The sequence below is a fragment of the Leptidea sinapis genome, chromosome 18 (genome assembly GCF_905404315.1).
Source record: "Leptidea sinapis chromosome 18, ilLepSina1.1, whole genome shotgun sequence".
Lineage (NCBI taxonomy): Eukaryota > Metazoa > Arthropoda > Insecta > Lepidoptera > Pieridae > Leptidea > Leptidea sinapis.
The window spans coordinates 234,442-262,409 of NC_066282.1; the positions used below are offsets into that span (position 1 = coordinate 234,442).

At 39.3% G+C, this 27,968-nt stretch overlaps 1 protein-coding gene across 1 annotated transcript; it reads right to left on the bottom strand.

Annotated features, from left to right (window-relative positions):
- Positions 1–20: 20 nt before the first annotated feature.
- LOC126969644 (macrophage mannose receptor 1-like) lies at positions 21–27,950 on the bottom strand. Its single transcript, XM_050815212.1, has 7 exons — positions 27,829–27,950; positions 27,593–27,718; positions 24,953–25,093; positions 6,073–6,264; positions 5,785–5,918; positions 4,666–4,786; positions 21–274 (listed from the first exon to the last, which is right to left on the bottom strand). The coding sequence occupies exons 1-7, from the start codon at positions 27,878–27,880 to the stop codon at positions 90–92; spliced, it is 951 nt and encodes a 316-aa protein (XP_050671169.1). The 5' UTR covers positions 27,881–27,950; the 3' UTR covers positions 21–89.
- Between the last annotated feature and the right edge of the window lie 18 nt (positions 27,951–27,968).

The window sequence follows — 27,968 nt, forward strand, 5'->3', positions numbered from 1 at the left end:
GTGCGGTTTTGAAGTGGGTATTTTATTTGGTAAATCTTTTATTGAACACATCTTAGATACAGTTAACACAGCTAGTAGTGGTATAGTTATTAATTCCCATCCTCGCACAACATGCTGCTCGGGTCCATCTCGCACACGAACGCGTATCTGTTCTCGCACCAGAGGTCGTCGAACTTCCCATTGCGGTAGATGGAGCCGCAGAACTCCCCCGTGGTCGCGTTGTTGGGTTCGCCGCCGGAGAACGTGTTGAACCCGGCTTCAGCTAGGGGTTGACCTGGAACAGAACCAAAACTAAGCCTGCCGTCGATTGTCTGGGATCCTGTTGTAATATATTTCGCCCAAAGAGTTATGTTTGTCACGTTTTTTATAAGTTTCATAAATGTGCCGTTGTTTTCATAGTATATAACATTATCAACGGTATATTATGAGGCGTTATGACAATTATTGCTGTGAATCTTATAGTTTCATTTTTTTGTGCTACTTAATATTATTTTACAATGTTATTGTAATAATTAATGTACTATTTTGAAATTTTTGTATGTTCTTCTCATTAGTTTTATTTTTTTCAAACAAACAAATAATCGACAAATTCCTTCTAATACTATAAACACGGAAGTTTGTAAGAATGTTTGGATTTATGTTAATGAAATGACTGAATGGATTTTAATGAAACCCTACAATAATAAAGATTACACCTAAAAATTTTTTTCAGTTTTATTTATCAACAATCATTCTTAGACTATAATCAGATATGTTGCCAGTTATCACGTGCAGAGTGTGATGTTTCTATAGCTAATATTGTCTTAAGGAGATCTTACTAAAGCATTGGGGTGGCAAGACAGTCTACTCTTATATATCTCTGAAGCTAGACTTATTTCATATTTGATTGTGGTTATACCTTGGTGTTAGAAACCACGGTCCACTTGAAATATTTCTTAATAATATATTGCTGCCTTTGGATAACATTGATGTTATCGAATGTCTTATTGCTTTCTGGACTTCTCTTACGGATATTGGTTTTAGTAAGAGTAAACTGAAGGTCCTGTTTAACAATTTCATCAATGTGTTTTTAGAATGTGTTACTAATAATTCAAATAAACACGGCGTGTTTCCTGACCTTCTGAAATGTAGTAAAATCACACCCATATTTAAGTCAGGATGCACTTCTGACTCGAATAACTATCGTCCTCTGTCGGATTTGCCAACCCTTATTAAAAATTTTGAAAAAATAGTTTTAAGCTAAATGCTTACTTTAACTCTCATAAGTTACTTCATATAATGAAAAAAATTCGCTTTACGAGGGGACGTTCAACAACGGATGCAGGTGTTGAACTAATTTTTGATGCCTGCGACGAATCACACATGGTTTATGATGATTTATCTGAGGCTTTTGATTGTGTTCAACACTCAATGCTAGTCAGGAAGCTAAGTCACTATGGCACAAAAGGACCAACGCGCGATCTTCTGATTTCATATTTAAACAATAGAATTAGAAGGTTGACTCCTCTCAGTAAGGGAGGACCACAAGAGTCTATTCTTATATTTATGTAGATAAGGAAGAGGTCCAAGTGTTTGATTTGATTGCGGATGACACTTCACTGATATTAAAAGTGAAAAGAAAGCAGGTTATATATGGTGAAGTAGACGATATTTTATCTAAAATCGTGTATTGGTTTAACGCTGATAACCTAGTGTTAAATACCAAGAAAACTAAATAAATAAATTTAACTGTACCAAATGTCAAAAATGTAAATCCGAGTGTTTTGTTAAACGAAGAGGTGATAAAACCGGTGGAATTTGCTACATTTCTTGGGATTACTCTGAATATTTTTATTCGAAATATGATTCAAAATCGCTTATTGAACGTCAAAACGGGTGGTTTCAAAATATGCTGCCTCAGACCTAAGAAGAACGGGCGCAAGAAACACAGCGGGATATTTTAATAAAAATATGGATTAAAATATAATATCGTACAATAAAAATTAATAATTTATAGAGCGTGGGGGTGTCCGCTTCATTCCCAGTCTGAGGTATCATTAAGAAAATAGTTTAGGTTATAATCACCTTTCCCATACACACGTTTTTTAACTATTCTTTTTTTTAATTTCGTAACACATTTGTTTTGTACATTTTCTGGGATCATATTGTAAAAGCATAAACATCGCCCAATAAAAGACTTACTTACTCGACTCAACCGATTAGTAGGCATAACAAGTTTATGTTTGTTCCTCGTGTAAACATTATGATTGTTTCTAGCAAATTCTTCAATGTATAGAATTAAGCTTATGAACATAGAGTCAAAATGTTTATTTCTTTATATTTTTCTCTTAATCATTCTATAGTAGCTTGGTATAGAATAGCGCGAGTAGCCCTCTTCTGCAGCACAAAGATGGTATTAATATCCTAAATTCCCTTCAGCCATTCATCCCCTCGGCGCAATCCTCACCTTGGTATTGAGGTATTTTTTTATGGTGGGGTAATTTTTTTTATACACCCGCAAATAACACAATAAAATCTGCCTTCTGCGAGCTATTCCGGCGTGCGCCGCAACTGAAACCGTTGGACTTACACGTATATACATTTTTTAGGTCACCACTAATGACTATGTGAAGTCAGAAATGAATTTGCATTATATTTTAATAAAATTTTTGAAGTGCTAAATTTTCGCAAAAACTATACACGCACCGCAACCCTTATCAGCTGTTTTTCTGTACTCTCTTTGACTTAAAGCAGATGAATAACGTAGATGTGACATAATATCAGATAATAATAAAATTCCTACTATTCATTGCAGCTGTGAGGCGTGAAGACGAAGTTATTATGTATGTGCATTTTCTTTATAATAATAATAAATCTTTTATGCACGCATGAAATCTCATAACACAATATTTAGTAGTACAAATAAACTAGTATACAATACAATCACACAATTTTTTATAATTATTTAATTCAATCAGATAAAAGCAAAAAGAAAACAGCTTTGTGTGCAAAGCTATTTTCTTTCATCATTATTCACCGAAAATCATATCTAGAATCTCACAAAGATTTGTCTCCGTAGAACGCTAATTAATAAAGCCATGTTGAAAGGGTATTAATAATTGTGGCACTACTGGAAATAAGGCATCATATACAATTTTTTCAAACAATTTTGGAATAACTGCTAACTTTGAAATCCCACGGTAATTCCTTATATTGTGCTTATCGCCGCTTTTATGAATAGGGATAATAATGGATCTATTTCTAAATCTTAGGTAAGATGCCTGATCTGAGGGAGCTCTGAAATAGAAGCGTTAGAGGTATGGGTAATCGTTTCCTACATTTTTTAGAAAGAGGGGATAAAAGCCGTCTGGTAGGGTCCGTCCTTTGGTAGGGTCAATAAATGATAAATATTTTTCTACAGTTTTAAAATTAATATCAACATATCCACTAAGAGCTTGATAGTGTTCACTCGCATAAATACTCGCGTTCAAAGTGTCGATAAATTGTCTTTCAAACACAGATTCAAATAATAAATTAAAAAGGGAATGATTCGAAGAGTTCCGTTACTTTGTCATGGATCCCGTCATCAAACAACCTTTGAAGTATATACTTTCCAATAAAAGAAAATCATGGAAATCTGTTCGTATGATATTGAGTTATTCGTAAATTTATCATCCACTTTGCTATACCTATGTATAGCACATTTAAGACTTTTATGGTTTTCTCATCGATTCTATCGTCAGATCTGAACCAAAGTGCACTGTGATCACACGGGAAGCACCAGCTTTTAAATAAAAGCATAAGAAAAATAATTATCAAATTCGGTATACCCAGTCTTAAATTATGAGGTAACAAACATAAAAAAATACCGATGAATTGAGAACCTCCTCCTTTTTTGAAGTCTGTTAAAAAAGCGCGCCACAGTATGATTGTATAATATTTTATGTGTAAGCCATTATCGCCAAAATAGTGAACCATAAAATAGAATAAAAACGTTAATTTATTTTAATGCATATTTGTTAGTTTTTAATTGATATCTACTTATATCAAAATAAATACTTTTGTTCTGTTATTTAAAATAGATAAACTTTGCCTTTCACTCTACATTATTTGGACAAATATTTTAATAGTAGCGACGATGAACAACCGAGTGCGCGATATATAATTAATATAATAAATAGGTGATGCGGTCCGGCGGCCGGCGAACTACTCAATAGATTACCAAGTGGTCGGTACAACATAACATAACGCTTGATGCAGGCCGACGACGTCGCGGGCAGTAGCTAGTTTTAAATGAACTACAAATATGGTTGGTTCTCATAATACAGTCACGACGAATTTAAATGTTTCATTTTTATATATTTAAAGCACAAACCTAAACATAAACTGCGAGAAGACGTTCGAATCGAATTGTACTATTTTAAATTACTTTGAAATTTTCAAATTTGAAACATTTTATTTTACTTGCCTGTACTTTTTAAGACGAAGACAATTATTGTTTCCAATTAATTGAATGCATATAAAATCTCTATTGCTTAAGATTTTGATAGTTGTACACAAAAGTTTTTGGTGGGGTTTTTTTGGAGATAGATTAGTATTTGCAGTCCAGTGTCCATAAAATTTAAATAAGACAACTTCAACACCTAAAAAACTCTTTTGTAAAGATAATTATATCACAATTCTTACCGTGGATGGTCAGCCACTCGCCGTGCTCCCCCCAGTCGTGGAAGCCCAAGAATGCTACCTCCTTCCAGAAGTGTCCTAGCATCTTGCCAGCTGGATGACCTTCAAATATCTTTTTCACCACCTAAAAGAGTGTATATCATAAGAAGTTATTTTTATATTCAATTTAATATATAACCAGCCGAACATTCCAATTCCGATTCGATGAATATACATTTTGACCAAAATATGATAACCCATGTAGAAAGTACAAATTTTCTTGGTGTGACTATCGATAGAGATCTAAGTTGGAAACATCAAGTAAGTAAAATTTGTAGCAAAATAAACAGTTTATCCTTAAGTAGTTAGTAGTAGTTTAACGAAAGTTAGTTCGAGGCAAACGGCCTTAATTACCTACCATGCGTACGAGTCCATACTTAGATATGGTCTCATACTGTGGGGCAACTCTTCAATAATAAACAAAGCATTTATTGCACAGAAAAAGTGCATCAGATCAATCTGTGGTATTAAGCCTGACGTTTCATGAAAGCCCTTTTTCAAGTCACTGAAATTATTGACACTGCCCGATCTATACATTTAAGATGGCAAAATTTGTAAAGGAAAATCACAGTGTGCTATACTTACAGCAAATGCATATGACCCACAGTACTAGAATACATAGGAATGCTGATAGGTTAGTGACTAGAGTCGTTCCGCATAGCACTTTATTTCAGAAAAATTGCTTCTGGATGGGCATAAAAATTTTCAATAAGATCCTTGATTCATTTAAGTTGTTACCTCTTTCAAGATTTAATGTATCCTTACACAGTTGGCTTCTTGAAAACACATTTTATTCTATTGAAGAGTTTTTTGACCACAATCAGTAATGGATTTTGACATTGCATTCTGAGTGGATTATTCTTATCTTGTCTTTAATATTTTTTTTGTATTGTATAAAATTATAATTTTGTGTTATATAAAATAAATTAATTTATATTGTAATAAAATTTTTGCCCAAGACCAAGTTTGCATGCTATTGGTAATAGCTAAATAGGAGATACTTTAAGCTATTGTTAGACCAAATTTGTACCACCCTATTTAATAGCAAATAAATGAATATGAATATGAATTCCAATGACTCACCTGAGCCTCGGTCTCGCTGTTGATGATGGCCAGGTGTCCTCCCTCGGCCGCACACGTCATGAACGCCCTCGACCACGTCCGCGGGGTGGAGTGGAACTTGTAACAGCTGCCAGTCTTGGGCTCGAAAGTGTAACCTGCAATAACCTTCAGAATGATCTGAGGCCCCTGTGTGCACGACACTACAACACGATGAAGGAGCCAGTGGTTGACGTTCTGTGCACCTTCCTTGTAGTTTTGTATTGTAACTCCCATACAAGGACCACACTATGAATCAATAAATAAAGCTACCAGGGTCGACGGTGCCGCACATGGTCTTCATCCCCACGGGAGTCTTCTTGTAGCACACATAGGGGTAGGTGTCGCTACAGTTGACGTCGGCGAACTCCCCCTGCGGAGTGAGCAGCAGGCAGCTCTCCTGGTCGTTGTAGTTGTCTGGCTCGCCCTCTGCCCACTTGTGAGGGATCTTGTTGAGCGGCACTCCTGTCAACAAGTAGCGTTCAATGAGACAATATTACACCTTCTTACTAACTCTTGGCTGGTAGAGGCTTAGCATGGAATTTGATACTTTGACAATATACTAATACTTCCAATATTAGGGATTTAATAGACGAATTTTTTTTAGATTAGGAAGACTGGTCCCGTGGGATTCATTGGCCAAACTATTCTACAACCAAATAAAAAAAAAAATAAAAAAACTTATTATAAATAAATTTTCGATCAACCTCCTCATATTTGTAGGACACAAGAAACATAGCCCAGGGGGTCTACTCTCTTTCTCCGAAACGAAACTTCGTAAACGAACGAAATTTAAACGAAGTTTTGATAGTGACCCTACATTTGTATTCTGACACATCAACAATGTTCGGAACAATACACAATGTTCGAATGAACGAATGGTGAACGATTGAAATAAACACAGAATAGGTAAAAGACATTAGAATGGCCCTCACGCGTAATTTGTATGGGAACCACTGTCGCCACTCAATGTTATACTACACGCCCTAGTCAAATAAACACAAGTATTCGCACACATACGTTACCACTAACGTAGCCCTATAATTGGTAACATATATATAAATGGCCAGCACACGCCTACTTTGGACAGCTCACGCCTTTGAAGTTTCGTATTTTTTTAGTTAATCTGTCATAGCGATAATGTTATACTTCATGGATGGGTGCATGTGTATAGTCATGTGCCACGTATAACGAACAACTCGACATTTAAATCGAATATATACAAATCAGATAAATAATAATTGATACGCATGGGTTCTTAATTGATAAAATATATTTTATTAACAGTACTGATTGTGGGTCAGTCTTACATGGTCAGACAGCGATAACATCTGTTATTCTGAAATAAAATATATATGGAAATCACATAAAGTATCATTGACTCACAGATTGTGACAATACTGCAGCCAGTTTACCTTCTGTCAGTCAGCCATTCTGTAACAAGTATGAGTTTTGACTCCACGCCGTTAGTGCTTTGTAAATGTTTTATTTTTTAAATTGCAAAGATAAAAACTCTCATGTGACATTTTTAAGTTTCCGAGAAAAATGATAAAAACTGGCTACTGAAAAAAAATGGAGGAAGGTTTGTAGTTTTTTAAATGCAAATATATGTGGCATCTACTAATGGATATTTGTGGATAAAATTAATACTAAAAAAGGTTTTGAAAAGCCTGAAAAGTATTTTTTAACGATTCCGCTGCACATAAGAGATTTTATCTGCAAGATTTTGTTACATAGGAGATAGTTTGCGTTTTTTTTGTGTTTTCTTCTTGCAAATAAGATCTTTTAACTATTCACAAAATTAATGAAATTGAAAATGTAGTCACATAGGAAGGAGTTTTTATAAGGAAATAAAATATAACTAAAAAATACGATAGCAAATCTTTTAATTAAGTAGTTTTGAAAAACGTAGAAAGTTAAATATTATGTGCCAGGAGTAAATGGAATTGAATCATAAAAAGGATGATAATCCTATCCATGACAGCTTTTAGCTCCTGTAAATGCTTGAATTTGCTTTCAGTGATTTTTGGTGACTGAGAATATAAAATTTCTGGAGTCGCGATCTCGACCCTAGTTGCCCTTCGCTGTGGTAAGGTGGTCCATTCATCATCATGTCGCAACTTATAATGCACAGACCCATCTGGCAAATATTTAAGTCCTCTTATATCTACCACGACAGGGTCTCCCTTTTTTTGCCGGGACGTATAGACTTGAAGTTTGTTTTGAGTTCTTCATAATTAAGGAAGAACTCGTAATGTACTGACTTAACATCGTACGGGTGTTTTGGTCGAGCTTGCTGCATTAGATACACGTAATCACTAGGCGCATAAATGGGATGTTTGATGTACTGTTCAATAGTTGAATGGACACTGTCCACCTCCATCATCGTATGGCCCTTTTCTAAATACAACTGCTCAATTACAATGTTTGTACTTTGAGAAAAGTCGCTCATGGCACTGGAAAGAATACGGTTACGATTTTGATGTCCACATCCATCAGAAATCCCAATGACTCGTTCAGTTTCAGGTGCTAGTTGTTTAATGTAATCAATCAAACAAGTAGTAAATTCATTAGCGATCACGCCACCATCCGCTTCATGCCAAAAGTAAATCGTAACTTTTATGGTTCTCGTGTCATAAACAGTAAAATTATGACACTGTAATTTTAGTTTATAATATACAGCACTCTCTAACAGCTTAGGTGCAAGCAGTTTTGCTTGCACTTTGAACATCTACCGTTATCACCACCGTCTTATCATTTGCCAAACCTATGGCATCTTTCTTTGCTTGGCGAGCTTCATTCTTCTTAAGAATGTGATCATCGTACTCAGTCTGTGAAATATTATCCGACTTAAAGCTGCAGCAAGTGTCACATTGGTCTTTACGAGGATGGTGAATGGCAATATTTTCCTGCTTCAAAGCTTTGACAAAAGTTGGTCTGCTTACTGCTTGGTAGTTGTTATCTTTACACCATTCCGCGTAGACCTCGTGCATGTGCTTTTCCGAGCAAAATGTTGACTCGACGTATAGCTTTTTAGTACTCGCCCGACAATAATGGCTTGGCACTTTTGGTAGCAAACCAAGCCATGTTTTAACTTCTGCTTGTTGACGTTTGTACTTTGATACAGAGCCTGATTCGTTTCCCAAGTTATGAGCGTTTTCTGAGTCTTCAGTGACATCATTTTGGACAGTAAATTCTCTTGTCCAGCGTCGAAAGCTATCTTCTCCAATACACAGTATATGTAAAAAGAATAATCGACATAATTTCACCTTTGTGTATTTTTCATCGTCGTTGCTCATGAAAATATCATGGCCACTTCCTTTTTTTGTAGAAGCACTGCCCTTGCGACGACGTCTTATCTGTCGACGAACAGCAGCAGCTCTTAGAAAAGTTTTCTTTTCTGCCCACGACTCTAGTGTCCAGAAATAAGAATGAATCTTTTCACGCTCTTGGTCAGTAATGAGCGCACACAAGAACGGATGTTTCCTTTTGAATCTGTATTCATGTTTGTGTGCGAACAACGTGGTTTCATTAGTCTTTTAGGTTTTTCCACACAAGGTGTAAGCTTGTTTTTATTAGTTCTCTTATACCCTGGTAGGCGACCCTTGTTTTTTTGTTTTTTTGTGCCTCAGATTCACAGTTTTCTTTTTTTTAGGGTGGATAGGTGTTGTGTGTTGCTCAATTTCAGTGCTTGTAGCTAAATCAATATTTTCGATGGATATTGCGTTAAATCTTGTTAGTTGTTCTTCATCTTTACTATCGGATAAGCATATTAATGGTCTCTTTCCTTTTTTTTTGAGGAGCCCAAAGTGGATCTTTTACGCTATCATCACAGTCATAATCTAATATCGTATCTTTGTCTGGAAGCGGAGGCTGAGTAAGTTGTAATTTGACTTGCTGGTTTACTTTCAAATTCTCATTAATTTGCGTGGGCCTAGTCTGATGGTTGATTTTATCGTCTATGGCCAATCAATTATTTTCAGCAGAGTTTTCGTCGATCTTTCTCAACGATTATGGTGAAAACGGTGGCTAAAAAACAGACAACTAAATTAACAATAGGCAGTTCAATTCATCTTTGCGTGCGGCGCTGTGTGTTTATTTTTCTATAGAGATAGACGGACTCCGTAGGCCCAGTAATAGGGGGGACTATTACGTTTATCAATAGATAAATAGGGTTCAGGTTCTGCTTACCTCATTACGATAATTGACAGGTTGATTAGATATTATAGTGAGCGATTCTTCAATGTCGGTACTGATTAAATCTGCTGTTGACCGCAAAAGTGAGGGCGACGTCTGAGTAGATAACACCACGTAATTATTATTGTCTTCGTTGTCAACACTGTACCAATCAGACCTCGTAGGTTCAGCTTCAATTCCAAGATCTTCAGGCATAATAAGTGACTCATCGGGCGGTTCAAAAAGGTGGGTCCTTAGATTGTTGTATTGTTTTCTTTATCGGTAGTCTTAGGTTTCAACACTAAATTCAATATCCGTTGTCCCCGGCCAGTACTTTTAAAGCTATTCATTTTAGAAACATTCAACAAGCACAGGTTTGCTCAAGAAAGTTTAAATTATCTATCCACTATGTTGTGTAACGCTTAAAACAAAAGAAAGACATAACGGAAGATGTTTCCACGCGACAGTTTGAAACTGCAATGAAGGTGGCCTTGAACTAGCAGTGGCGTGATGTATTTGTTTTCATTCCGTCTCACTTCCGATGCGTTGATTAGTTGTTATTTCGCTCTCTTTCTTAAAATGGCGCGAAATCTAGAATACGTTGAGATCACATAGGAGCTGTTACTTGCAACAATTTGAATAAAAATGGTGAGTGAAACCTCTTATGTGTCATCTCAAGCACATGAGAGATTTTGCTTTACAAGTGAATGCAAGCTCACACATAGGATATTTTAAAAAAGAGTTCTGGCTGAGTCAATTGTCTAGATATGAACATAAGAATTTTTGCAGTCGATAGCTCTTGAAATTCTGTATACGAAAATGCAAAACACCGCATTTTGGGTAAAACGTCACATAAGAGATTTAGACTTTGCAACGACGAAGTGGGGCTTTATGAGTGATAAATGCGCTAACTCGAGTCTTCTAGGGGTAACCTGTCTGTATACCAAGAACTGGAGGCTAAAAATGCAATGCATGGAAAGCAGGGAGTTAATACCAATAGGCCTGTTGTTAGCCGGATCCGAACTGTCACTTTATTTTTTGATCGGATAGACAAGGCTGACTTCCATGAGTCCGGGACCGAATTTCGAGTAATGCAGCCGAACAGAAAATACATATCTACCATTTACAGCTGGTAAAATATTAATAATAATAATACTATGGGTACAAGACAACGATATATTTAATACATTATACTTACTTAAACGTACATAAATACATATAAACATCCATGACTCGGAAACAAACATCCATATTCATCATTTAAATGATTGCACCTACCAGGATTCGAACCCGGGACCTCTAGCTTAGGGTCACTAACCATTCGGCTATATGGGTCTAAGAAGAGTTTTCAATTATGGCACTACTACTAATTATTATTAGCAATAAATAATATTTTATAAGTAGTGCTTTTTACCAAACCTCGCAATCGCAATACCTACTCATTCTATCAGAAAGATTCAAGTAAATATAAGATATATATTTATTTGTTTTCACTAAAAATATTGCCTCTACATATTACCATCCTTTTATAGGTAAGTACATCTTTTGCTGTTGCACATATTATGATGATGAAGCTATACTTTTTATTTTATAAAAATTAAATTTAAAAATTAATAATGACAAACTTGATGTAGTAGAAACGACAACATTCCTAGGCATTACATTAGACTTTAAGCTACAATGGGGTGCTCACATGAAAAACTTATGTAATCGACTTAGCTCTGCAGTATTTGCGATAAAAAAAAAATAAGGCAGCTGACAGATGTTGAAACGGCTAGACTTGTATATTTCAGCTACTTTCATAGTGTCATGTCTTACGGAATTATGCAGATATTGAAAACATATTTGTGCTGCAGAAAAGAGCAATTCGAGCAGTCTATAAAATACGTTAAAGGGAATCATCGAGAGAAAAGTTTAGTGAAATAAATATTATGACAGTACACTGCCAGTACATATACGAGAACCTCCTATACGCCCACAAAAATATTAGCCAATTTTAAAAGAATAGTGATGTACACAGTGTCAATACTCGAAACAAACATAAACTCGCAATTCCATCTACTAGGCTCCGTAAAATTGCTAAATCTTTTAAAGTGGATTGTGTTGTATTTTATAATAAACTCCCAAATGAAATTAAAATGTTACCTATTAAAAATTTAAATGTATCGTAAAAAATAAATTAACATCTAAGGCCTATTATAATGTGAAAGATTATTTGAATGATAAAGATAGTTGGAATTAATGTTCTAAATTTTGTTAATGAATATTGTTATACTCATTTGAATGCTATTGTAACTCTTGTACTTCATCCTGACTTGCACTAAATAACTTATAAAGTTTTACAGTGAATAAAGATTTTTTTGACTTTGAATTTGACTTATATGTCTGAGTACCGCTTGTTAGTTGTAAGTTTTGCCTGTTATAATAAAATAAAATAAAAAATAAATTTTGTTCTTTTATTAATAACAAAAATGAAATTTATTATAAATATAACTAAAGATAGGAATACCAATACTGTTACGACTGATCCCAATATACTGTTGCGTAGCAACGCTGCAACGTAAATGACGAAAGTGTCCAACTTCAACACATTGTTAATTTCATCGGCTCCGTTAGCAATACTCGTAGCTCAGCGGTAAAGTGTTTACTTTAGACGCTGTAGACCCGGGTTCGATACACCTGCCAGTGTATGGAATTTTTTGGGTTTTGTTAAGTTAATGGAAATTTCTAGTAAGTTCAGGATCAAATCGAACAGAAAAAAAGGGATGGAAAATGTGTAAGCAGGATAAAAATAGTTAAAAGAATTTTCTAGTACAATTTAAATTTAAAGATGTAATGGGGGAATCATTTTAAAAATAGAACAGATCCGGGGGTATATAAGCCGTACTAAGCGTGGCCTACGGCAGTTCTAGTTCTGACTCGAAAGTGTAAAGAAGAAGAAGAAAAGAAGTAGTGAAAAGTGGAAGTGTTCCAAGAAGAAGATGATAGAAGAGACTTAGTGTTCGGTGTGGTGTGACGCGTTGATGGTACTGCTGCCCATAAGAGGAACAGCGGCAGACCGGTGAAGTGAAAATCATTAAAAAGTGAACGCAAATAAAAGACTCGTTCCTATAAGCGGAGTATTATTTCCAATCCCTGACCCACGGCCGTGTCAATACTATACTGCAGATAGAGATAAATTACTACCTTCTGCTGTCAGTAATTAGCTGTCAATAATCTGAAGCTGTCCCAATATACCTGATAAATCATTCTTATCGCCTTATATTGGGATGCTTGAATTGCAATTTCCATACACACTTTATATCGCTGGTAAGCTATACGTCGTCCCATTGACAGACAGCGTGCACGGATATGGTGAGTTACCGTCGATAACTTTATTGGGACAGAAAAGTTAACGATAGTCACGATTTTTATCTCAAGTAAGAGAAAGACAGAATATTGGGAACGGCTGTTAGAAAGGAATAAGTAAGATAAAGTTCTATCTTTATCCTTTCTAACAGTTGTACTAATGCAGTTCATGCCTTTCGACCTGCCTGTAGAGCTTGAGGTGAAGAAGAGGGAACCCTGCTTCTTTCATATTGGAATTCAACCCCTGTCAACTCGGGAATTATAATACCCACTTACCCTTGATACATAACTTAAGTAAAACACAGTGGTTGATAATTTGCCTTGATGGTTGGTACATTTAGTAGGACATAAAAAATAAGTAATAATAATTGTAATATTTATGGTATTAATAATATACAGTCCGTATATTAATTAGGAGCTAATTCAGTTCATTTCCACATTACGGTATTTGCTTCTAATCTCAAAGCCCTTTTTATTTTCATACAAAAATTATACACATTGGAATATAACTGTCCGCGCACTGCCAAGAGAATGAAAAATGGGATTGATTATATCAGGAAATTTGAGGGACTCACGTACGATGAAGCCCAGTTGCCCAGGGTAGTCCACGACAGCGCACTGATTTTCTCTGGGTTCACAAAAACACTTTACATCAGGCCTCCTAAATTTCACGGTATATCGCACAATTTATAATGTTTTAAGTTAGAATCGCACTATATTTTAACCTTTACACAAGGATCAGCGGGATTAATTAGGATAGATTATATGTATGTATGACACGAGGGCGGCCATTTAGGTTTTGACAGACACCAAATCACAGGTGTATCGTGATTAGCGGCTCGCGAAGTACTGGCGTGCTGATTGTCCAAAGGAGGGAGAATCGAACACAAGGAAATGAAAAAAAGCGATAGAAAGACAAGCTAATTAGCTCAGTGGTCTCTATGCTCACCCGAAGCCACAAATTGGTGCGAGTTTTGAATGAAACTCAACACACAGCATGCTATAATTTATTTTAATTTCCTACAAACTCTTCGTCGGGAATTTCACTAATATTAAATTGATTGAATAAGTAGCGTAGGTCCCTCCACGTTCTAAATGTTCTTCACATAGAAAAGCCTTGATTAAAAGCATTCTTGAAGCCATTTCAGCAAATTTGCAATAAAATCCACACAAACGAAAATGAAAAAGGTAACACATTTGGTTTCGTCAAATTTAGTTTAAATTTCCGAACAAGAAACTGTCATATTCAAATTTTCGTTCACAACGTAAATGAATTTGATTAGTTCAGGACGAATCGAATGGAACCGTCGTAAGAAACACCCAAAACTTTAACCGAAACTTCGTTTTTCGTTGAATAAGAGTAGACCTACACACAACGATACGAACTGTTTCCGATTCAATTTCCGACTTGATTTGACGTCAACCTAAAATAGATAGCTGTAATGACGTCGTGGTATGAAATAGCAAATCAGTTCATTTAGTTAATATCTATTATTCAAATACTTCACTACTACTCGTTTCACTAAAAATCCCATTACAATGTTAGACTTTCTTTGACTTTGATGTTGGTATTCACGAGTGTCACGAGCGATCTGCGGACTGCGGACTGAGGATACCACCGGCCATGACACCATGGACCACCCGGTCCCACCCAGTGCCCCGCCTGTAGTTGCAGCTACGCGGGCTCGATCGCACTGCACCAGTATACCACCGGCCATGACACCATGGACCACCCGGTCCCACCCAGTGCCCCGCCTGTAGTTGCAGCTACGCGGGCTCGATCGCACTGCAGCAGTATACCACCGGCCATGACACCATGGACCACCCGGTCCCACCCAGTGCCCCGCCTGTAGTTGCAGCTACGCAGGCTCGAACGCACTGCAGCAGTATACCACCGGCCATGACACCATGGACCACCCGGTCCCACCCAGTGCCCCGCCTGTAGTTGCAGCTACGCGGGCTCGATCGCACTGCAGCATTATACCACCGGCCATGACACCATGGACCAACCGGTCCCACCCAGTGCCCCGCCTGTAGTTGCAGGCGGCGTTCATACCACTGAAAGGGGCCATCGCCCGAACAGTTACCCCGAGGCCCGTAAGGGTCCTCGACAATTCGAGCAGCTCTGGGTGGCATGCGGTCAAATGGATCGAGCTGATACTAATACCGGGTGCGTGAGACCAGTGATGACAGCAGCAATGGACAATCGCGTAACAAACGGACCTTATTTTGCGCTTGCACTTACCCGGAATGAGAACTGTTTGTTGAAATCAGGGCAACCTTTGCTTGCGGCCCTTTTTTAACTGGCAATCAAGGTTTATCCTAAATAGTAAATATTAAACTTCGATTCTGTATTAAAATAAAAAAATAGACAACTATAAATAATTAACAATAAAATATCTACCGACCCTAACATTACAGTTGAGCGAGAATCATTTATTGAAATCATGGCAACCTCTGATTGTGGCCATTTTTTAACTGGCAACCATGTCTTATCGAAAATAGTAAATACATATAATATGTACCTCAATTTTGATTGAAATTATAAAAAAAAACAGATGACTACATTTATCAACAAAAACGTACCTGATTCTACTAGCAACCTTAATGTTGCGGCTGACTGAGAGATGGCAAACATATTATTCTCAACTTTTGACATAATTTCCTTTGTGAAAGAAAAAATTATGTACATTTTATGTGAAGTAATATACATTACAAAAACATATATATGCATATATATGTTTTTAAATATATACATTAAAAAAACATATAACGGGTGGGACCGGTTGGTCCATGGTGTCATGGCCGGTGGTATCCTGCTGCAGTGCAATCGAGCCCGCGTAGTGTCACGAGCGATCTGCGGACTGCGGCAGGGTGGTAGGTCCGTGGTTGGCTTGCGCCCGCCGCTCAGGGAGGTCGAGCCCGCTGGTAGTGTACCGGTGAGCGCCCATCAGCCAGCGGCGAGGAAGCAGTGGTGTCCTAGGAGACTAGGTCACGTGGTAGTCCTCTTATTTATTTATTTTGATTAAAACGGTTACAACACCAATTACAATAATCAAGAACATTAAACTATTGTTCGACGCTATTATGCGAGGACTCACAAAGTTGGAGCAGCAACTGCACCAACACCTCAAGTCTATTAGTAAATAGATCACTGAACAATGAGCTGATTCGACACTTACTTGTAGGTTTAGTGTAGGGTGGAACTATTCCATCCGTGCTGCTCACAATCACCTCACAGGAGCCCTCCCGCATCAAAACAACATATAATATTCGATCGTGACAATTTACTATTTTGTTTACGTTTTTGAGTGAGCAAAAAGATAAGTAAAAAGATATAATATAACAATAGTAATTTTTAACCGAGGTTGAGGTTTAAGTTAAGGTTACCCACAATGATTACATTACCCTTAAAACTATTTAAAAACTTTCAGTTTTGCAAAACCAAGTGAAATAATTTTGATCACTGGAGCTAGGCTTAACATACACGACACACACTAGATAAGGCCGACCGCACCATGTGAACACTGCCCACAGATCTTCTCCAGAGGCGGTTTCGTAGTGTGGCGCCCTGCGCAGGCGGGCCGCTAGTAGCACTTCTCCACACGGCGTGGCTCTGTCGCGGCGCAGCACGCACCAGTCACCGCTCTCGAGCTCCGCGTCGGTATCCGATGAGTCAAGGAAGCTTTCAGTCACTGCGACAATGTTGTGCTCGAGTAACGCTAAGTTATTACGCCACATGGAGAGTTTCGTTTTTAGCCCACGAACGTTCTGATAAAAAACAGTAATAGTACGATTGGGTTTATTATTACGTGAAAAGGGGATGAAGTGTCGATATGGTTGACCGACGGGAGCGAAACCAAATCCACTCGTTGTATTCTGCTACACCAATTCTAAAGGAAGCATAGCTCCTTTCTGTTTTACATTTTAATTTCTCTATTGTTATATCACCACTTTCGCTTACAAAATCCTTAAGATAGTTAAATAAATTCTCCTCAGTTGTCCTTTTATCAAGTCCATACATGTAAATATTTCTTACGTTCCACAGCTTTCAAAGTTGCAACAGAGTTATTTCCTCCCTTTTTAATCGGATTCATGCTTCTTTTCTTCCTCTTTACTTGTACCCAGTCATTATTGGTAGCATCCAATCATCAATCAGACATCGTGGGGGGGCGCGGTATGACGAGCGCGGTTTCGGGCCGCGTAGCCGCCGTCGCGTCGGCCGTGGCTCCGATACTGACTCGGACTGTGACTGCGGCGGTGGCGTTAAATTAGATAACCTATTGTTTGCTCAAGTTTTAAATATTATTCCCTAGAAATGTTTAAATCGTGTTTCAATTGTTTGTTTACTACTACTAAATCTTTAACAGTGCTTTTGAGTTCCCGAATAATTTTTACTTCCATGACATTCATCTTTAACGTAAAAGTTTCATTAATAGCTTCCAATATACCGGACATTTTATTTTGTATACAACTTTCTATCAGGGACATTAAGTTCGTATCGTTAATGCCTCTGTCCGATACAATGGTTTTATTCGGTACAGATGAGCTCGGCTTAGAGCTCGTGCCTCGTGCCGAGGTCTCGTTGGGGGTTCGGACTCGTTGAGTGACGTTGGAGCACGACACGCAGCTGAACTTTCGTTTGAGCTGTACCTGTTTCTCCAAGAACTGCGCCTTGGTGAAGTACACATTTTAATAGTTCATCAGACACAATTTCACTATTGCATTCAACGCAAATCATTTTTCAATTTCTGCGAAATCACTGCGTGACAAAGACGGAATATTGCACTATCCTGGAGAGTAAAAGAGACTGGTGCACGGCACGTGGACTTCGCCACGGTGTACCTCTTTTACAGTCTGTAGGTAAACTAAATTTACTTATTACTAAGGTAATCAGTCGAATTATCACATAACTCCATATATTACAGCTTATTATAGTTTATATATCACTTTTACACACCAAAAAACACTGCGGGATCATAATAACTAATTAAGTACCAAATAAGCGGGAGCATACACAGCACGCAACAAAATTACGACGCACGGTGGTCCTTATATCCGGCGGTCGTCGATGGTATTGCGCGATGCCACACAAATGCTGGGATCGCGCTCCATCGGTGCGCGCGAACACTGAGGTGCTCAGGCCACGTCGAGGCTCTCCATGCACAGGTCTCTGGATATGACCTGATTCCGTTCGATGCGTGGTGTTCCAGAGATGGAGCGGAGTGCCAGCGACTGCTGCGCTCGCAGAGACTTGCGACCCGTCTCGCTTGTCAGCGCGAACCAGGTGGGGGCAGCGTAGGTGAGTCATGTGCGAACGTACGCCTTGTATACGCACAACTTCGTACGGAGGGGCAGGTGGGACGCCAGCACGGGGAGGAAAACGTTCCGTGCGGCGCGCGTCTAGGCGACCACGTTCTTCACATGGGGCCGCATCGAAAGCATCCTATCGATGGTGACGCCGAGGTATTTGTCCTTCGGGAACCATTCGACGGTCTCGCCCATAAGTGACACCTGGGGTGGCAATAGGCGCGCCCGCCCCATGGAAATCGCCTGAGTCTTCGTCACGTTGACCTTAAATCTAGAGTCCTTCAGCCAGGTGGGAAGCGCGTCCAGTTCTCGCTGCATCTTCAGCGCTGCATGCGGGGCATTCAGCGAGGTGGTAATTAACGCCACGTCGTTGGCATATAGCGCTAAAGTGGCGCCGTCGGCGACTGGGATGTCCGTGTATCTGCTGTAGTAGACGGGCGACAGGCAGCTTCCCCGGGGCACACTGGCTCGGATGGGGCGCTTCGTAGACAGAGCGTCTTCAACCGCCACTTGAAAACGTCTGTCTTCCAAAAAGGTGGCCACAGTCTTAACTACTCGATGAGAAGTAGTAGACGTGGACAGCTTGTACACTAGGCCGGCGTGCCAGACGCGATCGAACACCTTCTCCATATCGAGGAATACTGCGACTGACTGTTCTCGCTTGTTGTAGGCGGTAGCGAGATGGTGCAATACTCTCGTTACTTGTAAAGTGGTGGAGTGTTCGGCACGGGAAGCGAACTATTCGTCGCGTGGCTGAAGGTGATGCGTGATGTGCAGCAACAGTAGCTTCTCGAAAACTTTCGAGGTGGTGGACAGAAGAGTGATGGGACGGTGGTCCCAGGCAGCATGATGTTCTTGCCATGCTTGGGAATCAGGATGACTCGGCCGAGCTTCCACGACTATGGAAAGTGCCCGGTATGGAGGATTCCATTGAAGAGCCGCGTCGCGATTGCTCGCGTAGGTAGGTGTCGCAGGGCTTCGTTGGTGATTCAATCGGGGCCGGGGGCTTTAGGTAGTCTAGTTCGTCGAATCAACCTTTGGACTTGTCCAGGGGAAAACACGACGGGGTCTTTTGTCAGCGCTACCGGTGACTCGAAGTAATTCTTCACATGTTGCTCGATAGTCTCTACGTGCTGCACATCCGCAGTCGGGTTGGGTGTAAACTGCGTCTCCAGGTGGTCCGCAAATCTCCGGTCGATCCTCAGCTCGGGAACGTGGGGTTCCGTCACTGGCAATGAGGGGTCTAATCGGCAAGGAGAGTTAGCGGCAGAGGCGGTGCATGCCGGACCAGTCATCGCCGGCTCGCTCGATGTCGGAGTGCCAGGATTCGACTGCTACTGTCTCCAGTTCGTCTGAGATCTTGGCGGCGAAAGCATTCAGCCCCATTTCATGGTCGGGCACCGCAGGTTTTGCCTTGCCTTCGCAGATTCCTCTTCTCCTCTATCATCGTTTGTATGTAGGCAGGGAGCTGGGGTTGTCCTACGAGTAGATGCAGCGTCGAGTCTGGACTCTCGAAGCGCATTGGACACTGTTGCGCTGAGGTCCGTGGCGAGTCATTCGACGTCTGCAAGGCTCTCTACTCTAAAGGACGGCGAATGTTCGGCCATATTATGTTCGACGAAGATTCGCCAGTCCTGGCGATGCTTCGGAGAAGGTAGCGATGTCGTCATCGGGGTTGTCTTCAGCGTCAAGAGAACTGCTTGGTGGTCGGAGATGAGGTGGTTATCCAGGACGTCTATCGACGGTGCGGCGGTTAGGCCGCGCGTGACGGCTATATCGATGACGTCTGGCATGGGGGCTGCACAATACGGGTAGTGCGTCGTGTATAATCAGTGTACCCAGGCTAAGAGATGGCGCTGTGTTATTTTTACGCTCTTAGCATACCGTTCCTAAATGGCGCTAATTATGTTTATAGTTTTTACTATTGTTGTAGACCGTATTGAATGCATATTGATTTTTGTTTTGTGTGGGTGGAAATTCTTATTCGTTTAATAATTTCAGCAGTTACCTTTAAATAAGGAGAGGCATTCAATAACTACAACACGATAGTCAAGTCTTGTTTTAATAAGTAAGTTAAGTGAGTTTTTTGCTATCACTAGCTCCATCTGTCCATCTATCATGTTAAATTATTGCCATCGTGGTGAAGTTGCAGCCATACCTAATAGAATAGTAACACTTTCAATGCAAATTTTTTTCATGTGCCAATGTAGGGAAGTGGAACCCCCCTAGTTCTGAGGTGAGTCTCGCTGATCAGGCCTATGTCCACTTGACTGATAACCTTGGTGAGTCGCAGATCCGGCGGCGTCACTCGCTTTGCCTTCGTCCCCCCAGCCGGGGCGGCGACCACGGTGGGCTTGGACGTTTTGCTACGCTGGATAGGCTGCGGTGGGTGGGCGCAGCAGCGCGTGGCGCAGTGCGAGGTGCGGTAGGTAAATAACGTTAAGTAACGACAAAAATTCAAAACAGCTAATTCATAGGGCAAAACGTTAAAAATCTTGTTAGCGCAAAGTAAAAACACCTACTAGCGTCATCGATCAATTTTTCTACAAACTTTATAAGAGTAACATCGAAAATCAGTTAACGCAGACACAACCATGGCTTATAGTAAATATAAAACTTTACATTTGTATTTAAATTATAAAAAAACAAATGACTACAAATTATCAACAAAAACGTACCTGTTTACCTGGCAATCTGTATGGTGCGGCTGACTGAGAGCTGTATATATTTTTTCAAATTCTTGACATAATTTCGTTTATCTACACCCATGCTTTAAATCCTCTTTTAAAGATTCTGAAACAGTTACCTTATTGCCAACATTAAAACACCCAATGTCGTAATAACCTTTACATCATCCAAACGAGTGTTGTAATGTTCTACTGAATTTCATAACAACACCCCTTTGTTTTTGATCCCTTCATGCGCAAAGAGTTTCAACAGACAGCCACATTCTTATTCCTCGATACGTGGTATCTGTATGAATTTCAAAAAAAGAACATTTTCGTTTACGAGCGTTCCACACTACCAGAACGTGGCGCGTGGTAAAAAAAAAGTAGCTAATTCGAAACACCGCCATTTTTTTTTTTGAAAAAATGAGCGATTAAATCTTGATATCAAACCGCCAGATATTTTTAACGCTACAAAAGATCATTATATTCAAGTGAATTTAAAAAATTGCACTATACAAAGTATTAATTACTACAAAAAAAGAATAATTCTTTCATAAATACTTAGTTTATTTGTATACACGGTGAAACTTTTAACTATATTTTAATACAACATTTAAAGTGCAAAGTTTTCGCAAAAACTATGTATCCCGCAACCCTTATCATCTGTTTTTCTGAACTCTCTTTGACCTAAAACAGATGAATAACAGATAATAATAATGCACCTGTGAGGAAAATTATATTCTCATTTTGCCATAAGGACGAAGTTATTTTGTATGTGCATTTTCATTACCTGACATTGAAAATCATTCTAAATTTGTATTTTTTTTAGTTATGTATTACCCAATAAAGATCGGTAATTCTAATCGAATTACGAAACTATGTACCTAATGCATACATTTAGGTTTAAAAGATCGGCCTGTCTGCATTTTTACTCTTTGAATTGTGTGAATGTGAATATCATGATTCAAATATTTACTGCTCTGTGATTGGAGAATGTGAGCATGAAAAATATTGTCGGCGGTCTTTGTAAATTCAAAGGGATTGCCGTTTGTAAAGGACACTACTAAGGTCCCAGACAATTCGAGCTGCTCTGTGTTGCAAGCGGTCAAATGGATCGAGCTGATACTGGGGTGCGCCAGACCAGAGACGACAGCCTATTTGGCTTTGCCCTCCAGATGGCCACGGAATTGGCAATCGCTCGAAATTTCGAGACCCAGTATTCCGATACTAGGCGAGGCTTTAAGGGAAGTGTTATCGAAGAGCGGTGATACGACAAATGGGGTTTTTTATTGGTAAACGCGCAAACTTGAGTCTTCTGGGGGTTAAATTGGACAAGGTTTAATTTCCCCCATTCCGCGACCTTCTCGAGAGAGGACTCGGTAGAAGACACAAGTTTCTCCCGGCACTGGTCAACGTTTTCCCGAGAGAGCCCTGCACGGCCGGTGTATACGGCATCACCAGTGCTGTCGTCTGCATAGCAATGTATGTTGGAAGTGTCCAACATATCATTGATATGCAGAAGAAACAGCGTGGGAGATAGCACACAGCCTTGGGGCACTCCAGCATTCACGGGCTTCGGGTTCGAGCAATATCCGTCGACAACAACCTGTATGCTGCGCCCAGTGAGGGAGCTGGAGGTCCACTTGCACAAGCTCTCGGGAAGCCCAAATGATGGAAGTTTTGAGAGGAGCGCCTTGTGCCATACACGATCAAAGGCCTTCGCTATATCCAGGCTAACTGCCAGGCCTTCCCCCTTGCTTTCAATAGCCGCCGTCCATCTATGTGTTAGGTATACCAGAAGATCTCCATCCGACCGACCATGGCGAAAGCCGTACTGTCGGTCGTTGATCAATTGGTGACCCTCTAGGTATATTAAAAGCTGGCGGCTTATTATGCTCTCCATGATTTTGGAGAGCAGGGAGGTGATAGGAATAGGCCTGTATTTCGCCGGATCCGAACTGTCTCCTTTTTTTTTGGATCGGATGGACAAGGGCTGACTTCAATGAGTCAGGGACTATGCCTTTGGAATAAGAGTGCCGGAATAAACGCGTTAGCACTGGCGTCAACTCAGGGGCACACGTTCTGAGGACGATTGGAGAAATGCCATCCGGCCCGCTCGACTTCCTGACGTCCAACGAAAACAGAGCTCGCCTAACAGTTTTCTGTCTGAACTGTACTTCAGGCATAGAGCTCTGACACCGCGGGATAATCGGCGGTGTTTTTCCGTTGTCGTCAAGAGTCGAGTTGGAGGCGAAAAGAGCGCACTGGAGCTCGGCTTTCTCTTTTGCCGTATGGGCCATTCCTCATGTGCAACGGCTGCATGGACGGCTGGTTGAAGTTACCAAGAGCAGCTTTCGACAACGACCAGAACTTGCGTGTTCCGGTCGGGTAACTGGAAAGCTGCTCGCCGATTTTGACGACGTGCTTAGACTTCGCACGGGCGATTTGCCGCTTAAAAAATCTGGAGGCATGGTTGTATTTCCTCTTAAGAACTTTGCAGTTCGAATCCTTTGTGCCCAGCGCCGCAACCCAAGTTCGATACCAACCAGGGCTGTGATCTGCCACCGATCTGTACTACAGACCTTGGTATAAAAATATCCATGCCCTGCAATATCACATCGGCTACTGCAACAGCGCAGGCGCTAGGATCAGCCGTTTAGAAACAACGGCTCCGCCTATATTAAACCGCGGCGGTCTCTTTAAAAGTTAGGGTTGTCTAAGAAATGAAATTGAAAAATAATATTTTTATTTGGTAGGGGTTTTTTTATTTTTATTTATTCAAATTTAAACATCACAATAGTATTGCATATGACTTATATAACGTAGCATTGAGGGGATGTTATACCCTTTGTGATTCACGCCGTATAATCAGTAATGGATGATATTAGGATTATTAATACGATAAGGATATTATTATATTATTATTTTATTAATATAATAAGGATTATTATACCAGGACTGGCTGTTTTAATGTTAGCAGCAAGCTAACTGTTTCAGAATCTTTATGAGGATTCATATTCTGGGTGTAGATAAAGTCTTGTATGCAACTGTTGATAATTAGGTATTAAAACACTCATGTGATACTATTATCAAACCCACATTCGTGTTTTAATACCCCTTATTACACAAGAGTTGCATAGATAACTATTAAAATGATGTAGAATATTATTATTATTAGTATTATAAAAACATATAGGTGCAATTAACATCAGAAAATTACTTATAGTATAATAAATTTCAGGTACTTGTGGCAAATTTTTTATTGGCAACCTGTCGCTAATAGATTGCATACTCGCTAAAAATTCATTTAATATTAGTTTTATCAAAAAAACAGGAACCTGCAGAATCAAGTGGTGGGATTTTCATATCATCTACTAACATTTTTGAAACTGTAATATTGGTGTACCATCAAAAACATAAATTGTAAAAAAATCTGTCCGCTGAAAGATACTGATTATTATAATTGTGTCGTCTGATCCATCCAGAGTGGTGAGTGATGACGTGGTGGACCTCATCAGCAGATTGTAAAGATAGCACGTGTCGCATGAGGTCATTTGAATATTACATGCTGATCTATAATTGATACGAGTAAGTTTTACATCAAGTCAAAACAGTATTTTTATTATGTATTATGTAATAATAGCACATACCTTCGATGGAAAAGAAGTCTCCCCTGGAGAAGGTGGCGTGGATCCCGAGGAACACGCCGCACTTGAGCTTCGGACCTCCAGCCATCAGAGTCTGCATCGCCTGCAGCAGGTGGGAGTCGAGCGGCGAAGCCAGCGCGCCTCCTGCCGATATAGGTACGTGGTACTGCCATGGCGAGGAACTTCCACTGTGCCAGTATCTGATGCGCATATGTACATTTGAGAGTCAGCGTCAGCTAGGATGCTCGATACCCGGACTCTGGATGTTCTGCTCAGCGCGAAACTGTTTTCTCCTTATTCCTGAACTGTGTATTGATTTATTCGGCAGTGTTTGTAGGTCGATAAGACATGAGTTACACTCGAGCGGCGCTAAAAGCTACGGTGATCACTTATCACCATCATCAGATGTGTCGTGTAGATGTTATCTGAGACATGCGCACGTCATTATTGTTAGTCAAGCAATATTTTTTCATCAACTTGCAAAGTTAATAAAATCAAGACTTGTTTGTAACACTTGGCTTTACTAGAGCTCGCCATCTTTTGAAGTGAATCTTTTAAGCGAACGTCCTGGCGCGGGTTCTCTATCCGTCCTGAGCGTCAGATCTAGCGTTACATGAGACTGTCAAACTTCTCGTACATATTCTCTGCGGTTACACTATAGGTTTAATAATATATAAGGGGTTAAAGTATGAATTTGCCGATTTGTTCTGAAAAATTAAAATTCGTTTTTTTAATTTAACATATTTATTTAATCAAAATAATTACCATTATTATCTTTACATTGCTGCTATCTAATAGAAAGGTCATTTTTGCCTTTGTGATGGAACTGTGGTGATCTACATTCGACAAACTGTCGTAACGCATTTTGTACTGCCTCCTGAGAAGATAACTTTTTATCACGTAGAAAATTGTCTAAATCACGAAATAAATGGTAGTTCGGTGGAGCAAGGTTTGGCGACTATTGAGAGTGACTAATGCTTTCTAATTACAGTTCCTGTAGAGTTTAAACTCGCGTTATCATGGAGCCATTATGGTGAAGATCGATTACTGAGTCGGGACTGTGTCTATTTTAGTTTTTCTATCAGTGTTCAGAGTTCGGCACAGTAGACATCTGCCGTTATTTGCTTGACCAGATCGTAGGAAGTTTTAGTGAATGACACCGTGCTGAGACCAGCAAACAGTTAACATTACCTTTTTATTAGCAAGCTTTGCTTTAGGACACTGTTGCGACGTTTGACCTGGGGTCATTTCTGTGTGGATTCAACAAGGCAACACAAATTTCAACACGCGTTTCTTTCTGCACATCAGTCAAATCATAAGGCACCTTTGGTATTTTATTTTATTGATTTTACGCAAATGAGTCGATATTGTTAGTAAGGTAACGTTAAACAATGCCGCTAATTCCTGGGTAGTTCGGCTCGGATCAGCTTCCACCATCTCTTTCAAGTCATTGTTATTCACCTGTGGTCGTTCACGTAGTTCGTTCTTCAAATCAAAGTTATCCATCACGAAAGCGTTTAAATCGAAATTGCACGATGCGTTCATTAGCGGTCCCCTCTCCAAACGCATCATTGATACTGCGAGCTGTTTCTGCCGCGATAGTTCCGCGTCGGAACTCTTATTCAAAAATCACTCGATTTTTCGAAGTATCAATCTTTCTTGTCTAAGCTGAATAAAAAAAACAACTGAAAGTTGATTGTCGAATGTTGCAAATTTATTTAAAGAAGAACTACATAGGTACAATGTGAAAAACATTTCACTCAAAAATCTGTAATCATTAAGTTTTTATGTCAATTCAAAGTACCGATTATAATAAAAGTGCAATTCCATACTTTAACCTCTATTTTATGTTTATTATTATGTTGAAATAATATACGTATAGAGTGGCAATTGCCAATAATTGCTTATTCATAATGGTCCGCTAACTTAAAACAGCTGCTACAGAGTGTTATTTTTCATTCTGACTTAGGTCAATAGAAGAGAACAGAGTGAGAATAAGCAATGCTTTAAGTTAGCAGACTTTTATGAAAAAGGGGGTATGTATTTACGATGTATTTTGTGCGTTATAATGTTAGTTTAACTTTTGTGTCACCAGAAATATTATAGGTTAGTTTCATTTTTTATATCAATAAATGAGTACGAGAAGATGATCCAATACATACAAAATAATATGAAACGTCATAGACTACTATAACAGTGTCAATGTAATACAATTAAAAACGACCTACGGTATGTTTTATATATTATGATATGACTCCGATAATATATAGCACTATAAAGGCTATACAAGAGTAGATTAGATTTTCTTATCATCAATTTGTTTATTTTAATGTCGTCATTAGATCATTCATCAGTAATCATTGTTCAATATCTACACGGTAACTGGGTCGTACCGCATGCGGCACGAAAGTGTACAAAGCGACTCGCTTTATAAGCTTCGCTTCTTTTTGTAAATGTTAAATTTTTTAATTTTTTGAGTCTCGTCAAACAATTTTCAAATCAAATCATATTGAGTGAATAGATATTATTAACGTTATTGTTTAATATTTATATTATTATCAATGCCTCACTGCTCTACAACATCAACAATGACTATAAAGCGATACCTCCTTCACGTCAGTAAGAGGTACGGACTCCTGTTACCTTCGAGGTGACACCGCAGCCGAGCTTCCCTCCAGTTGGCCGGTATCTCGTGCAGCTTCAGGAAGGCGCCGGCATCCTGGAAGTATGTGTAGTCACAACGGAACTTGGCTGTCTTGGAGGCCCTCGCTGTCAACAATCACAGCATTGTAGTGGATTCACGAAATGTTTCATAATTCAAATATTGTAATCGCAGGTGTCCATAGTGATGAATGAATGTAATACTCGTAATAACTTACCCAGCGGCAGCGCACAGTACACTAATGTAACGAGCAACAAGCGTGCGTGCATTGTGACACTGTATCTGGCTGATATTAATAAGAGTACGGCTGACTGTCTTATATTAGGTAATGAACTAGCATTATCGCACCATCTCTCA

Bases quoted from the DNA above. Each gene is read 5' to 3' on its own strand.
- LOC126969644 (XM_050815212.1), bottom strand. From the start codon at position 27,880: ATGCACGCACGCTTGTTGCTCGTTACATTAGTGTACTGTGCGCTGCCG. The intron at 25,094-27,592 runs GTAACAGGAGTC...CTATATCGGCAG, and splicing joins GCTGCGGTGTCACCTCGAAG to GAGGCGCGCTGGCTTCGCCG. The intron at 4,787-5,784 runs GTGAGTCATTGG...ACACTCTTTTAG, and splicing joins ACAGCGAGACCGAGGCTCAG to GTGGTGAAAAAGATATTTGA.